This window comes from Nyctibius grandis, chromosome 18 (genome assembly GCF_013368605.1).
Source record: "Nyctibius grandis isolate bNycGra1 chromosome 18, bNycGra1.pri, whole genome shotgun sequence".
In the NCBI taxonomy this organism is placed as follows: domain Eukaryota; kingdom Metazoa; phylum Chordata; class Aves; order Nyctibiiformes; family Nyctibiidae; genus Nyctibius; species Nyctibius grandis.
This window is the reverse complement of record NC_090675.1, coordinates 3,250,242-3,266,226: the sequence shown is the minus strand read 5'-3', so window position 1 is coordinate 3,266,226 and position 15,985 is coordinate 3,250,242. Positions and strand designations below refer to the sequence as shown.

The 15,985-nt window shown below is 40.0% G+C and overlaps 1 protein-coding gene across 3 annotated transcripts in view; it reads left to right on the top strand.

Moving 5' to 3' along the window:
* Positions 1-15,985, top strand: part of CUX1 (cut like homeobox 1) — a 276,370-nt gene that overhangs the window by 185,752 nt on the left and 74,633 nt on the right. For all 3 annotated transcript variants that reach the window (XM_068415819.1, XM_068415820.1, XM_068415818.1), the window contains exons 10-13: positions 1,313-1,417; positions 4,130-4,318; positions 10,043-10,101; positions 15,143-15,191. In XM_068415819.1, coding sequence (XP_068271920.1) covers positions 1,313-1,417; positions 4,130-4,318; positions 10,043-10,101; positions 15,143-15,191 — 402 coding nt within the window. The remainder of the gene's footprint in view (positions 1-1,312; positions 1,418-4,129; positions 4,319-10,042; positions 10,102-15,142; positions 15,192-15,985) is intronic.

Below are 15,985 nucleotides of genomic sequence, written 5' to 3'. Positions count from 1 at the left end.
GCAGATGATGCATTTAGTATTTGATTGCCGTTAGCTTGCTGATTGATTAAACATGCAGACAGACTCTCTGCTTTGACTAGTAAGTCAAAGACCACGCGCACACACAGGGGTATAGGTTTTATATTCCCTATTTTAGATTACTTCGGTTTTCAAAAGGATTAGCTGAAAAAGCAGGGAGTCTGGCATGCAGAAATATGGCAGTTTTAGTGGCTTAAAAATGAATTTATTATTATTCAATAAAGGAAGGGACCCATCAGTGTAAAAGCTGGTCAAGAGTTTTGACCTGGATTGGTGACAGTTCATGGGTTTGGAAGAGCTGGTAATATGTCTTGGAAGTGGAGATAGCAAATTATTTTAGCTATTTTCTGCTGAAAGTGCAGCATGATTTGCGTGGAGTAGCCCAGATGAAAAGCCATCATCACTCAAGGAGGTAAGCAATGTGGTTGTATAAAAATAAAACCAATTTTTACAAAAAAGAAGAAGGTCTGACCAGGAGGAGTGTATGCTGTAAAAACATCCAGGTTTTGTTCCACATGCCTAACAGAAGCTTATACACAGTTATGGAAAGGACTTTGCTGCTATTTATTGCCTGAAGTTACTGATCCATCTGTCTCTACCCAAACCCTTGTACAGACAATCTTTCCTCATAATTCTGCCTTTCTCCTTTCTATTATTATTCAATATTTGTATGGGAATTTTGTCTGGTAGCCAAGTCACAGGCTTATCAGATATTGCGTAAATCCTCAGCACTTGGTAACTGATCTGTGCAAAATTGTCAGTTTAGGGTTAAATATTGTTGAATAAATAGACCTGCTGAAAGAACAGAATCTAACAGTTCATGTTTGGGAAATAATTACTGAAGAAAGACAGCCCACAACATTGTATGTGTGTTGGAGAGAATGGTCAGAATATCTTTTAATTCAGCGTTTACCCGTGAGAATTATTCCCATGAGGAACGTTGCAATAAAATCTGCTTGGTCTATGAGAATAGAAAGAAATTGAATAAAAAGACTCCATTTCCACTTGTATTTATTCAGTCTGGGAAATTCAGTGGGCCGCAGCATTAGTATCAGCAGGGGATTCCTTGCTCCTAGCGTTAAATTACTGTCATAATCGCTCAATTATTTCTTCCTTGTACTGTTTAAAATAAAAATCCATCACATTCTATGTTTTTTTCTAACATTTATTAGGTTGAGTGTTTAGGAAAATCAATTATATTCAGTCAGGCATGAATTGATGAATGTTCTTGTAATAATTGTCAGTTGTTAAACTGAATGTACTTTCTCTTTTTACCCCTTTTCATTTCCTTCAGAGGGCAGAGGTGGCTCAGAGAGAGGCAGAGACCTTAAGGGAGCAGCTCTCGTCAGCTAACAAATCTCTCCAACTTGCTACGCAGATCCAGAAGGCACCTGATGTGGTGAGAGAAAATATTTACTGACTCTTACAGGTTTCTGACATTCCTGCAGTACAGCTCTTTCAATTTATGCTCACAGCTATAAAAATATCTGTTTGGAGTAATATTTTAACTGCAATGGAATCGTGTTCCTTTGGGATTGCGGTTTGGTTGAACTTCTAAGGGGGTCGGTGGCTGCAGAAGACCACGGGAAGGACAGAGGTCACTCTGCTCCACGGTGACTGGTACGGTGATCCATCGCTCTCCACGGCTGCAGGTCCAGGCGGAGAGCAGCAACTCTCAGAAATTATTTCATGTTGGTGGGAGCATCAGCAGAGGAAAAATAAAGGCAGCAATGGGGTATAGCAAAGAGTGCCTTGGTGGGCCATCAGCACATGCCTGCCTGGAGGGCACAGCAGAGGCATGGAGCTTCAGACTGAGGGGACCAACTTTGCCCAGAGTTGGTTGCATCAGTGGGGACCTGCTGCCTGCCCATTTCTGGGTCTTGTTATTCCTAGTGTATGGGCTGTCAGAGGAGCTGGAAATAAATTCAGTATCATTCCAGCTTTCACTGAATATATCGAAACTGGGAATTGCACCTAAAAATCCAATAAAAGCAGCTTAGAACATTGAGACGATAGCCTGTACTCCTAAAGGTTTGGCTGGTTGTTGCCTTCTCTGTGTGTTTCTAAATAAAGCAAACCCCGCTGTTTAGGGAGGTTGGTAGCACTGACTCTGCTGATCGGACCTTGCGGGCACACAGTGCTATTACAGGACTCCAGTTGGTCCTGGGTTCACAGGTATCACAGATGAGCAGACAGATTATTTTGATTTTTGTTTGCCAAAGGAGAAATAGGAGTATTTAAATGTAAATATGCAATTAACTGAATTTTAGTCTACTACTAAGCAGCAGATTTAACAAATCATGCTCCTTATATTGCTTTTTTTCTTGTGAGCCATATACATGCTTGACACTGATAGCAGAGAAACACATGGCTGCCTTTAAAATATGTTTGCAGAGAATGAGTAACAAACCATAAGTCCTCCAGATCTGTTTGGTCGTCTATTAATACAACCCAGTATTTTCTCAGAGAAGTCAAAAGGTAGACAAGCAGGCTGCAAAACAAAAACTAGAAAAATAAAAAGCCTGAATATCACTTGTAACTCTGAATTACCTGCCGCTTCCTATCTCTTGTCCTACTCTTATCATTATTTTAACATTAGGTCTTTCTTGTATTTAATAGTACTTCTGCACTTCATTTATATTTAATATGACAACTACTGCAGGATGAAAATGATCATTATCTATCTTATTTCAGACTCTACGTTCTAGTCTCAATAGGCACAAGCAGCAGATGATTATACAACTTGTGATGTTTCATGCAAGCAAATTAGAGGTTTTTTCAAGTTAAAAGTATAATTCAGTGTAATAGGAGAGCGTTGTTAACTGTGTTCGTACATGTAGCTTTCGGTGAGATACAATGGTATGCAGTCACTGAGAATCAAGCTAAGTGTTTAGAAGATAAGGAAAAGGTATTTTGTTGTGCCTGTATTTTCCAGAAAAGAGGGTATGGAGTATATTTCAATTTGCTGCAATGTCATCTTGAATTGTAAGGAAAGTGCTTGGGTGACAGCATCGATGGGTTGAATTTTCAGCTCTTTTGCTGTAGGATCTTTGGTATAATGCTTACGATTATTGTCTCTCTCTTGGTAAATGGATTCTTTCCTACTTCACTGGTGTTTTCTGAGGAACAGCCATTAACCTTTGTAAGACGCGTTTTAGGCTTTTTAATGGAACGTGCGTTTGTCATTGGGCTGCCTCTTGCTCCCCAGATCTGCACAAGGATTTCCTTATGTTCTGCATGGAAGAGAGGTTCAGAGCTCTCTGATGCATTATAGCTATTGATCCCTTCACACAAAAAGAGACAAAAGAGATGGTACAATTAGTCTGTATTATCTTTCCTGAATAGATCTTCCTTCTTCTTAATTTCTCTGTCCTCTCTTATTTCTTATCCTACTGGCAAGTTGGTCTAGTGAGGAAGCTTCAGGCTTGAGGACAGATTTCGCAGCCATAGGAAAGCAGAAGAAGAAAGATCCTGATTTCGGAAAGGGAATTTCTGGAAGTGGAGACCATAGGGAGAATGGCCTTGTCTTACAGCTGTCACATCTATCTTCACCCCCATGGAGGAGAGGCTTTAGTTGCTAGCAGTAATGTTAGCAGCAAACAATTTTCATGCAAGGAGCAAGTTCATTGGAGGTAGCACTTTGGGGCAATTTTTGACAGTTTTGCCTGAGATGTGTGGCATGCATACGAAGAGCCAAAGGCACATGACTCTGCTGTTGCTGATTAACAAATTCTGCTCCATTACTTCAGAATATTTTATCTGATTAGTATTTTGTAAGCACAGATTTTCATAGTTGTCAAAGCATTTGGACTATTAATAATAAATAGATCTAAATAGAATCCCTTGACTTTCACGGCTGCATCTTTCCAGTGCACTTATGAAATGGGGAAATTCATTCTCTCCCTTACCCCTATTTTACCAAAGAGCTGTGCTGGGGAGTAGAAAGGTTCGTCTTCCAGATTCACACAGTCAATCACAGGAGTCCCAGCTTTACAGGTTGTTTCTGCCTCTGATGCAACCCGATGCCATGCTTGGTCCTTACCTAACTGCCCTGAATTCAAGCTTGTTCCTTTTTTTTCTTTATGTGGTCTAACGCTTTTTTTCACTTTAGGAGCAGGCCATCGAGGTGCTAACACGGTCCAGCTTGGAAGTAGAACTGGCTGCGAAGGAGCGGGAAATCGCCCAGCTCGTAGAAGATGTCCAGAGACTCCAGGGCAGCCTCACAAAGCTGCGGGAGAACTCCAGCAGCCAGATCTCACAGCTGGAGCAGCAGCTGACTGCCAAGAACAGCACACTTAAAGTAAGGCTTGGTTCTGGGCTTAGCAGCTTTCGAAGGATATAACTGACATAGCGATACTGGGTTTTACTGATGTAATTTTTCTGTGGTTCTGAGAGGCACCATAAAAGCCATGGACTTCTTCAGGATGCTGTTGAATTCCAGTTTCTGTGACGTTTTATTCGAAGTGATCACAGTTTTGTTGAAATTTAATTTACCTAGTTCTCATTGTTTTGAAATTTGTTTTTGCAGAACAGGGCTACCTTTAGAATTAAAACCACCAACAAAACCCAACATATATTTACCATGGATATGTAGTGAAATAGCTGAACTGAAAAGGCACAGAAAATCCTTCTTAGGTTTTAAAACTATTAATTCCTATTCCAATGGCTGATATTGCAGATTTGCCAGGGATATTTATTGTACTATGGTCTATCTTTGAATTGACCTGCTACCCCCTCCAGTTCTCTCCACTGGAAAAGGGAAGTGTATCTTTTAGAGCATAAAAACAAGTAGAATCAAGACACACAAAGAGAAGGATTTTTAGCCTTAATAAGCTTTTTTTAAAACTGTATATTTGCTGCACAGTAATTCCTATTTATAATTAGCAGTTCAGTCCTATACCAGTAGCACTGCACTAAAACCAGAAGAAACATGTTACAATTTTGTGAGTAACCCTTTTACCTTTTGCTTCAGCAGCTTACTTCGTGTGCTAGCCCACACAGTTTTGATCTATCAGTAAGCATGAGAAGTGTTTCCTGGCTTGTGTTATGAATCAGTTTCCTGTAGCTCCTGTCTCTTTCATTGTTCTACCATCTATGAGCTTCGAAGTGTAAACAAGATAAATTTATCTATTCCATTAAAGACTTCATAGTTTTGCAGGTTTTATAGTCTGAGAGTTTTTTGAAAGCAGGAGGCTGATAGTGCACACTTAACTCTGACTGTTGCATGGGCAGCTTTCCTCTATCAGAATGATTTAATGTTCAATTGAATCTCTTACAAATTGTTCTAATTCTGACATTTTTTAGCGGTTACTAGTTTTGCTCTCGTGTAGCATAATTTATGTGGACAAATGTCATTTAGGGATGAAAGCCCAAGTGTTTCACTCAGTATGCTTTCTGCATGTTTTAAGACAGCCTTGCAGAATTTTTATGAAAATTCAGCAGAGCAAAGGAAACCCATTAGGTTCCTATATTGACGATATCGGTCTCTGCCCATCTGTCACCATGTGGGCGCCACTCTTCTTGAGGGAGGAAGGAGCTGGCCTAGTTTTGAGGGACACATTTTGCTGGCTACACTCATGTTACGGGGTTTTAAAATTTTTTTTCATAAATAAATGCACTTGACAGATTTTCTTGGAATAAAGCATGTTCCTGGTGAGGTCAGTATTAGTCTAGCCATTAACTTCAAAGGGAGTAGGATCATAGAAATGACAGAGCAAGTCTTTGATTTTCATTTCCGTAATCTCCTTCCATTTTCTCATAGGCTTGCCTGGCTAATGCTCAGTATTTAGGTTCCTGTTGATAGTGTCTGATGCAGCGACTCTATTGAGAAAGTTTTACTCATTTCAACCCTCTTTAACCTTATTTGTTGCACTATAAAAATATTTCAAAATACATACTTTTACTCCAAAGTGCTGGGAAAACCTGTGCCTGAGATCTGTTGTACAGAGAACCAAATCTCACTGGTGATGTGTTGATCTCATGTTTGATTATAGAGGAATTGCTTCTAAAATAACTGAGATCATAATGGTTGCCTCCACAAAAATGAATCACAGTTTCACAAATTAAAGCAATGTTCTCAGACTCTATCTTGGGGGAATTCTTTAATACTCTATGACTTAATGAAACAATACAGAAATACTTTCAAAATTATTGCTTCTTTATCTTCATCTGATCTAATAATCAAAACATGTCCTCTAGTAATGAGAATTTTCTAACTATATTAACCCTTCGTTGCTGGGAGTTAGAGCTTCCCTGCTACCCAGTTAAAATACAACAGTGCTAGTTAGCAGAGATACATCAGATAACCTAGGTTAATTAAATATGGGCTTTTAGATTATCACTCTAAACTAAACTACGACGTTAGTCTAATGGGGTTTTTGAAATGTTTTAAGGCCCTTAATACAGCCCATATTGTTTTACCTGAGACACTTTAGTTAGTAATACAGTAATGATTTTTTTTTTTTTAATAATATAAGAGGGGACCCAATCTATGCATGCTCTAACGTGGGTTTGTTCATACAAATGCAAGACAATTCCTTAACATGGAGTATTTGCAAATTTAGTGTGCAGAAATGCCACCAGTCCATTCCTCCTGTCCTCTGGCTTCCTGCATTTTTGTGTGTTGGAGGACGTTACAATATATTGTGTCTGAATTAACCAGGTTGATATATAGTGCAAGATATTAGTTCCTCCAGATTGTCTCACAGCTTGAACCTTTGTTATACCATGTTCCATGCATTTTACAGGGTTCTTTGAGACAATTACCATACTAATACATTTTAAGAGAGTCATTGACTGGGAAGATGCCAAGTGCCTAAAAGGTCTACTTATATACAGGCATTGCAGTCTCAGTTGTTAGTTTGTATTGTTTAGTAAAATATACATTTACGTGCAGATTTTCCATGGCAACAATCTCTATATTAGGTACTTAGGAATGATGGATGTATGTGTTTTTGTACAATTGAAAGTAAAATATTGCTGGTTGCCATACTGCTATAACAGCACACAAGTACCTGAGAGTCCAAAACAGCTTCATTCTGTCATCATCTTTTTTTTCTTTTTTTTTTTTTTTCCCCAATTGTGTTTTGTACATAAAATTCCAATAAATACTTTCAGGGTATAGCATATCCTTATACAGAATTACATTTAATATAGATTGCATTAAAGTGGCAGTGATTAGCTTTTCTGTATTTTATATCTGTTCTACAAAAGGCTTTTTTCTTAGCATATACTTGCATAAGTAACTAACATATTAATCCAGGATAGTGTTTGTTTGAAATTTATTCCAGTACTTTTTATCCTGAGGACTACTGTAAATAGCTAGTTATCCCTACTGTAAAAACTAATCTGCTCTAGACCCAAAAATGTTCTGAGTCTTAGTGCTAAGGCAGAGGTGGATTGTCGAGCATCTTTGCTTTAAGCTGTAGAGCAGCAAAAAGCAGTTAGAAGCAGCTGGCAGAGTGACCTGGCCAAGGAGAGCTGAAAGATGTCGTGTGGTTCAGCAGGGTCGTCCCGTTGCCTGCATCGAGTTGTAAAGCTGTCAGTCATGATGCTGAGTCGCCTCGCCGGTACTGAGGGCTCTCTGGCTCACTGGTTTCATTTAAAGATCCCTCTGCAGTCTTACTGTGCCTGATCTGGTGCATTAAAAAGCTGGATTCCTTGTTCAAGTAACTCCTTTTTGCTCAGCGTTGAGCTGTAGCTTGAAAAGCTGCTTGAACTTGTGGCCTGTTGTAGCTGGCTCTCCTTAAACCTTGGACAACTCAAGTGACACCTTGGACCCTGGGATTACGTAGTACATTTGTAAATGAGGTTTCGTTGGAGGTTATCAAAACATCAAACATCTTTAATATTTGTAGGATTTTCCTAGTCACATCAACCAGGATTTTCCTGGTTACATCAGTACAGGGTTTTTTAGCAGGAGCACTGTGCCTGCTATAGAAAGCAAAGTCAGTACTCCCTATAATTCCACCTATAATTCCAGTTAGTAACTGGAATTTGATAAGGCACGACATGTCAGCAAAAACGACTAAAACTTGCCCTGTATTTATTCCAGGTGAAAAAATTTGTTTTAGCTGAAATAGACATGTTTTTTTTTCCTTTCAGCACAGTCTGAATGACTGTACAGGTTATTGTTGGCTAAGAATGCTGGGACACAAGGCCTTTTAAGAGGCTGCTCGTTTCATCAACGTCCCATAGAGTGCAAATTCCACACTTAACAACAGTTTCTGCTTTCCTGCAGCAGCCGGTGGTGGTGATCCTTGAAGAACTGGTTGTTGAGCAGCTGCCAGAGCAGGGGCTTATGTGTTACTGCTGGGAGATGCCTCTTGTCAGCAGTGACTAAGGGTTGTGGATTATGGTATCAAAAAGCAGAAGGAGGAGTTTAAGAGGGCTGTGTATTGATAACACGGATGTCCACTTTGTCTCTGCTTTTTAATATATGTGTTAATGGCAAGGCAGAAATTTCAGCAATGCATAAGCTGGAAGGGCATGACAGGAAATCCTTTAAAAGATGGCAAAATAGCTGCAAGTCCAGCAAAGCCCCATCATGCTGCTGTTGTCATCTGAAGAAGCCTCATTTAAATTATTAAGATGTCTCACATGATCGACTCACCAGTCTGTGGGTGCTGTATTACACAACGTTCAGGTTTGCTCCTTGTACCCATTGGATAGCTTTGAGATGGGTGATATCTACACACTGGCTTACTTGGGAAGGCAGCATGGTTAAGAGGTTCCCACTTCTAATTGTTCATCTGTCCCCGCCCTGCTGTTCATGCACCCGTAACTGTGCTGGTGCAGAACTTTATGGGGCTGCATTTTAAATGGGTTTGCTAAAATTATCCAAGTTCACAGTAGCCCTTCCCTGCCTTCCTCCTGCGTTCAACGAGCAGCCAGGAGCGGGTGTAAGATCTTCTTCAGTTCACTTCTCCACTGAAGGCAGCCTCTCCTGGACATAAAGCCCTGTTTTTCATGTCATATGTTCCTTTCCTTTTCAAAGTAGATGCTCTTTCTCTGAGGGCGGTACGTCCTTGTGTTATTTCTGTTTCCTGTGACCTTTGGGATTCTGTGCCAATTTTAACATCAAAAATTAAATGAAGCAGAGCTAGTCTGAACTTATCCATGGAAGTTGCAAGCCAGTAAGTTCTGTTCTTTCTTTGCTTAGATCAGGTGTGCCTGTACTAAGCAAAGAAATTATTAGTGGGAAATGAATGTGGCTTCTGCAAGCAACATAACAGCATCAATTATGTATCACTGTTTTAGGCCTCCTGAAGCATTTATCCTGTAGTGATGAGCACTGTTGTTGGGAGCAGGGGCTCTTGGGTAAGGTCCAAATGTGTGGCATTGCGTTCTGGATTGTGTTAGGGGGTTTGTTTCAACGTTTGTGGCATCTTTGCACTGAAGAGAAGCCATTGAGACTGCCCCAGGTCAGGCAGACCTGAGCAAAAAGACCTGCTGAGTTGGTCTCAATGCTTCATCTCCGGTGTGTAATCATATTAGTTATTGCAATAAGTAATGCTTGTAAAATGACTTGGTACAGCTGTTTGGTTTGGGCATGAGGCATTGTAGAAGTCTTACAAGCCTAAGGCGTTCCAGTCAACAACAGCTTCTTCAGTCTTTTTTTCATGTAGATAAGGTTATCGAGAACTGTCGTATTAAGAATACAGTACGTGCCAAAGCATCCTGCTTGTTTACTCAATTTATCAGTTCCATAAAAATTTCAGCTGCCCCATTTTTAATACCTTCTTCCCCCATCTCTTTATTGAACACAACAGTGACATTGCAAACAGCCAAATTGGGACCTACTGAATTCTGTAATGCTTGGCACTCTGTAAACAAAGGAAGAGTGAGGTATAATTGTGTTTACGTTGAATTGGTTATAGTTTGTTTTCTAATATATGTAAATTAGGTATGAGTCATTAACCCTCACTTGTGCGCTGCTGTATATATGGAATAATTTAAATATGATTTTGAAAGCCTGCAGAAAAAAAAAATCTAAGTAATTAAATCCATATTCTTTCTTTTAAAGCAACTGGAAGAAAAACTGAAAGGACAGGCTGATTATGAAGAGGTTAAGAAAGAATTAAAGTAAGTGTTAAATGCTTACATAATTTTTTCACAAACTGTAGTTTAACAATTGTTAAATGAAGCCACAAATCTGTGTTCTTGGAACAATAAAGAATTCAAGTCAAAACCACGAAGGCGGGGAAATGGGGAGTATTGGCAGAAATTGCATCCAGAACCAGTGCAACTGCTGTATCTGAGAGCACTCCTTTTTGTTGCAGCAGAGTATCACAATGGCAAATAATACAAGTGTCTGTGAAGAACAGGCGCTAAAACTATAATCCAGCAAGAGGAAAAAGTTTGAAAATCTGTGGTATTTTAGGTGGCCCACTCTTTAAAAATCCCCAGCCCGTAGCTGAATGTAACGTGGACCAAGAATTGAACGCAGGGCCTTTGGCCATAATACCTTTTCTATGCTTTTGCCAGCCACTGTTCAGCACTTACCATTTAATGCTCTGCTTGTTTCACTGTATATTATTGCTAATATATTGTGGTTTTAAACTAAAGCCACAAACAGCCTTTTCCTGTTTCAAGGGGTTTTTAAAGACTTAAAAGAGCCTCATTTTAAACTATAACAAGATAAGCTGTCAGGTTCAGAAGAGAAGTTTTTTGACTAGAAATATGCTTAGTGTCAAGGTTTAAATAACTGCGAGAAACTCCATCTCTTCTTTCATCATTCTGGCATTTCTGTGTGTATTTTAAGAAGACTGAAAAAATGTTACCTTGTTTAATGAGGTATTTCAGATGAGGCTGGTAGTCATGTGCTTTTGTTTACACATCCCTGGAGAATATGGAAAGCAGGTTTGGTTTTGCAAGCCCCATGACTGCCCAGCCCCTGGTGCTATTATATTCAAGCCACGCTGGCTGCAGTTCTGGGTGGCTGCCAGCTGCAGCACACACTGATGTAGGTATATAGTTCCAGTCAAGTGAAATGAGTTGTCCACTTCTTTGGTCATTATACCTGAATATTAACTAGTCTCAAAAAAGCTTCAACGTTTTAGTGATACAGGCAGATATGTCCATGTTCTCTTCTGGGTTAATGAAACTGAGCTTCAGATTTCAGCAAGTTTATACCCTCATATGTAAAGTAGCGAATGGGAATTAAGCCACAACCTTGCACTTTGCTGCATGAGTTACTAAATGTGAATGTACTGAAACAGCAAATGAGTTTTAAATTCTACCCGGTTTAATGCCTTTACTTTAGATACAAAACTCATTTAGATCCCTGTGTTCCTGGCAGTAATGCCTTTTTTTCCCTCTTTTACAACACTGACTTACATGAGGGCAGGGATGGGAAGGCAGATAACAGGTCCAGGAGAAGCCATGACACAGGAATGTTCATGTGGTGCTTCTGCCTGTTGCTGTTACTTCAAGATGAGCCTGCAGTGAAACAGGAGAATCTTCGGGAAGTGACCCTTGTTGGGTGCCAGTCAATTAACTCTCTGTTCTCCTGGCTGTTACAGCTTTTATACGCCCCCTAATTTGTGGGTAACATTCTTTATCTGGGCAGGCTGACTTTGGAGGGCCAGCCAGCTAGCTTGTAGGTGGCCTGGGGTTCATACACCATGAAGTGTAAGGGTTACACTTTTTATCCATGAAGAGCCATTAATGAACTGGAGCCATTAATGCACAACCTCTCTCCTTGACTGGCACGACTCCATTAATAGCAGAAAAGAGGCACTTTTGCATGTGGGTGAGCTGTTGTGCCCACGTAAAGCAGAGTCTTAACACCATGAAGAGGGTTAAGACCCTCTGTGAGAGCACTGCAGATGTTTGCAATGCTGCATCGTCACAGCAGCTTATTCATGCCACCCTCTCTGCTCCCATCTGGTCCAAAAGATGTGCCAGAATCTAAATGTGCATCACCTGAGAGTGACAGTCTGATCTGAAATGAAACTATGAAGTCTATTGCTGTAAATCTGAATCCTACTATGCCTGCCTTTGTACCCTGAAACAGTGACGAAAATGAGCTGCTCATAATGCACATACGCACTAAGAAAAAAGATATCTTGTCAGTAAGGAAGAAAGAGAGTAAACTTCTCAGTTGTTTTGACACTGACGTGTTTTCCTTAATTCTCCCAAGGTTTTTAGAGGCATTTTAGGCTGAGGGATCTCAGTATCAGCCAACTTCTAACCTTGGAGGAACTTAACTGGGTCCACGTCAAGATCTAAGATGGGAAAATTCCTTGCTCTCTGCATTGGCTTTTGTGCCAAATGGCTTTTAAACCTGTTTTTGAGATCTGAGAGCTCTGTGTGTCCTTTCAGTTCCCTCTCGAGTAACACGACAGTGCTAACCCTCCTCCCTTTGCAGTCGGGATCATACGAACAGAAAGTCGAGCTGTCCCAATGCACACTTTGCTTTAGAGTAAGATCTTTCAAGTCATCTTAGATGTGCAGATTCAAGTCACAAGATCATTCCTTTAAAAAGCAGATAGCTGATCTGGAGCAGCAGATTGAGTCAAGATCTCATGGACAAAGATATTCCTGGAATCCAAAGGGGAAACATTTTGCTTCCTCATATTCCAGAGGAGAATGTCTCTTTTGTGACACACTTGGAGAGTCATTTTTGGCATGTTTAACTTTTACATTTTTTGAAAAAATGAACCTGCTGTAGTGAATATTCCTCCCAGGACAATTCAAGATACCATCAACCTGGTTTTTAGTATATTTGGGCTTCTAAGTATATAGGAAATTACCTGTGGAATTGCCAGAAGGCTATTTCAGGTAGCAAAGGATCCACTTGAAGCAGGCACAGGTCAGTAAGTTTCCAGCCAAGGTTTGAATACGCATGCCTGCTCCAAGATCGGTGAAAAATGCAGCTGCTGCGAGGCTCAGGATCCTTTCTGAAGGTCCCAGCTGGCAGCAGCTCATCAGAACTGAAATGGTAGTGCAGCATGTGCAAGTGGAGGGCACAACAGGACCGGGGCTTTAAAGCCAGACTTTTGGTGCTGAGAACCCAATACACACGTTAAATACCTTCAGGCTTACTTGGCACTTCCGACTGGTTTCGGTCTGGTTCTGTAGGCAGCATGGTAGTGGTCAGAGCACATCACGCCCGCTCCTCCGAGAGCGTGCAGCTTCTTTTGGTTTAGTCTCATCCAGAAGGACCCCGGTCGGTATGGTCCAGGACTGCTCTGCATGGCAAACCGAAGTGTGGTAAGTGGGGATTATTGGGAGACCTGTGTCACAAGTGTACTGCTGATCTGAACTGAAATGGGAGAAACACCTGTGATTTCTGTTACAAATCATTTTTTTTTAAACTCAGATGGGTTGTCTTATTCGACCATCACGAGGACATCCATTACTACTTGCTGTCCTTTCAGAGGCCATCCTCTGCAGAATCCATGGGAGGATGAAAACAGTTACCTACCAGTGACTCAGGTTTTCACTAGATGAGTCTCTCTATATTTATCTCCCCCAGCACCTTGGAGTCCTGGTAGACAGAGCTGTGCCTCTGAAGAGATGTCCCAAGATACACTTGCTTTCAGCAGTGATTAGCAACCTGAGTAAACGTGCCTGTGATGTCCATATAATGTCAAGATCTCTAAGAACTGGAGCCATTAATGCACAACCTCTCTCCTTGACTGGCACGACTCCATTAATAGCAGAAAAGAGGCACTTTTGCATGTGGGTGAGCTGTTGTGCCCACGTAAAGCAGAGTCTTAACAGCCTTCCTTTATGTGCGTGTGTATGGGATGATGGCTCTATCCTGCAGTGATTTCCGCTGGCAAGAGGGGTCATCCAATGACGCCGTATGATGAAACTGATGGCCAGAAATTTGTTATTTTATTAATTATTATATTTTTAGGAGTGCCTGTCACAACACTGTATGCAATGAGTATGCATGGATGCAAAAAGCGTGAGGTTTCCATCTCAAAATGACTTTTTTTTTCCTTGGATTTGCTGTGACTATGAGTGATCTTGAATGAGTCACTGAGACCACTGATTTCCAAAGTGTCACTTGGTGGACATCTAATTCTGGATTAACGCACGACAGATTTATAGAGGAGCTGGATGCCACATGGTCTGCGGCAGTTAATGAGGGCTGTGTGCCTGGCTGACTCCTAGTGGCATCCGGAACTAGTCCCTACATGTTAATACTGGCCTGCTGCCTTTTTTGACTCAGTTTCCACATTTAATACATGGTTAAACATATTCTTCTCGTCTCACAAAGTTCCTGGTGCCTTATACATGAAAAATGCTCTATAAGCACAATCTCTATCTGTTTATATATTTTTTCTTTAACAAATGAATGTTGTCTTTGTACGAGGAGAAGCTGAAGTCATTTATTGCCTCAGTCTTGTGAACTGAACGTCCTGCTTGCAGCAGACGTATTTAAAAAAAACTTATAAGACAAAGCACAGTAATAAGTTTGTATTCCTGTAAGAGTCTCGTTTGCCAGACAACACAACTCCAACTGAAAGACTTTGAAGGGAGACGTCCTTTGACCGCTCAGTATTTATATAAAATATTGACAATGAGACTATCAGATTCTTCTCTTAATGTACTTATAAATATTTGGAGTTTTCATATTTCTTAAGAAATATTGTGCCATTGTATCTTCCCTTTGCCATAGAACTAGGAGGTTATTAAAATGAAAAACTGCCTTTTAGCCTGTAGTGTCTTGGTCAGGAAGATTATTTGTGCATATTTTCCTTGATATGCGAGCTGGTGTATATTACATAAAGTACTGTAACTGTGGTGGTGATTCCCCTGTTTTGTTGCATTGCTACAACTTTTTCATTCCCTTCAAGCTTCACAGATAAATTTATATCACTTCTGACAGCTTAAAATGTTATATCCTTATTAACCTTTAAATTTACGCTTTAAACTGGCCTGGTGGGATTGCATATGGAATGATTTAGGTGACGCTCGAGAAAATTTTCGTATCCAATAACTAGTTTGAATAGTTATTCTATATTCATTATGAGGCTGTGTTACTGCAAGGAAAGTTGTTATCACTTGTAGTGTTGCTGGCGAGTAGGAAATGACAATGTTAATGCTCATTAGTGCAGTTGTTATGAAAAGAAGAACTAGAAAATAATTTTTTTTCTCCCTTCCACAGCATATTGAAATCCATGGAGTTTGCACCATCTGAAAGCTCTGGTGCACAGGTACCGAACCTACTTTTGTTTTCTTAATTACTTCAGCAGTTCAGTTAATTAACAAAAATTTTGTCTTGCAATTTGTTGGTGTTGGCTTGGACAATTTCCTGTTGATGTGGAGACATATGGGTTGATCGTTGTTTTTCTGATGTTCTCTTATGTAAAAAGCTGAACTGAACATTTTTTGCCTGTTAATTTCTTCTAAGTGGTCAAGGACAAAGAGTGACGTTTCAGCTGTGCTGGAGCAGACAACCATAACGTTGTGGGTCCTTTAAAGATACCTGAGTCAGTGTACAGCTACGCTGAGATTTGCATGTTTCTTGTACTGGCAGTACGCTGAGCAAGGATTTCAGCATTTTTAAGGCTTTGTTACCCTTGAAAATAATGTGCACAAAAGAAAACAAACCTTTGAGTACTGAGAAAGCAGGAGAAAGCTCTGCTATTCCAGCAAATTAATCCTATTTAAGTTTAAAGGTTATGAATTAAATTCCTGCTTCTGAAATCTGAACTGAATATGAATATACTGGGATTAATTTTCAATATTTTTTTTTAATGATCAAGGGTTAGATATTCCGTGGAAGGTAAATGGCAAGTTTCTGTGACTGATTTTATTTTTGAACAAACTGTTTGTGCTGAAACACAGCATTTCAGGGAAATGCTTAACTTGGGTCAGTTGACCTAGAAGAAATAATATAATCTTAACTCCTGTTTTAATCAGATTAAAAGAACTCTACAGCTTTTAAATTGAAAGCTTGCCAGTACCATTTTAAAATAAGATTAAGAAAATGTTCCATTACACATTT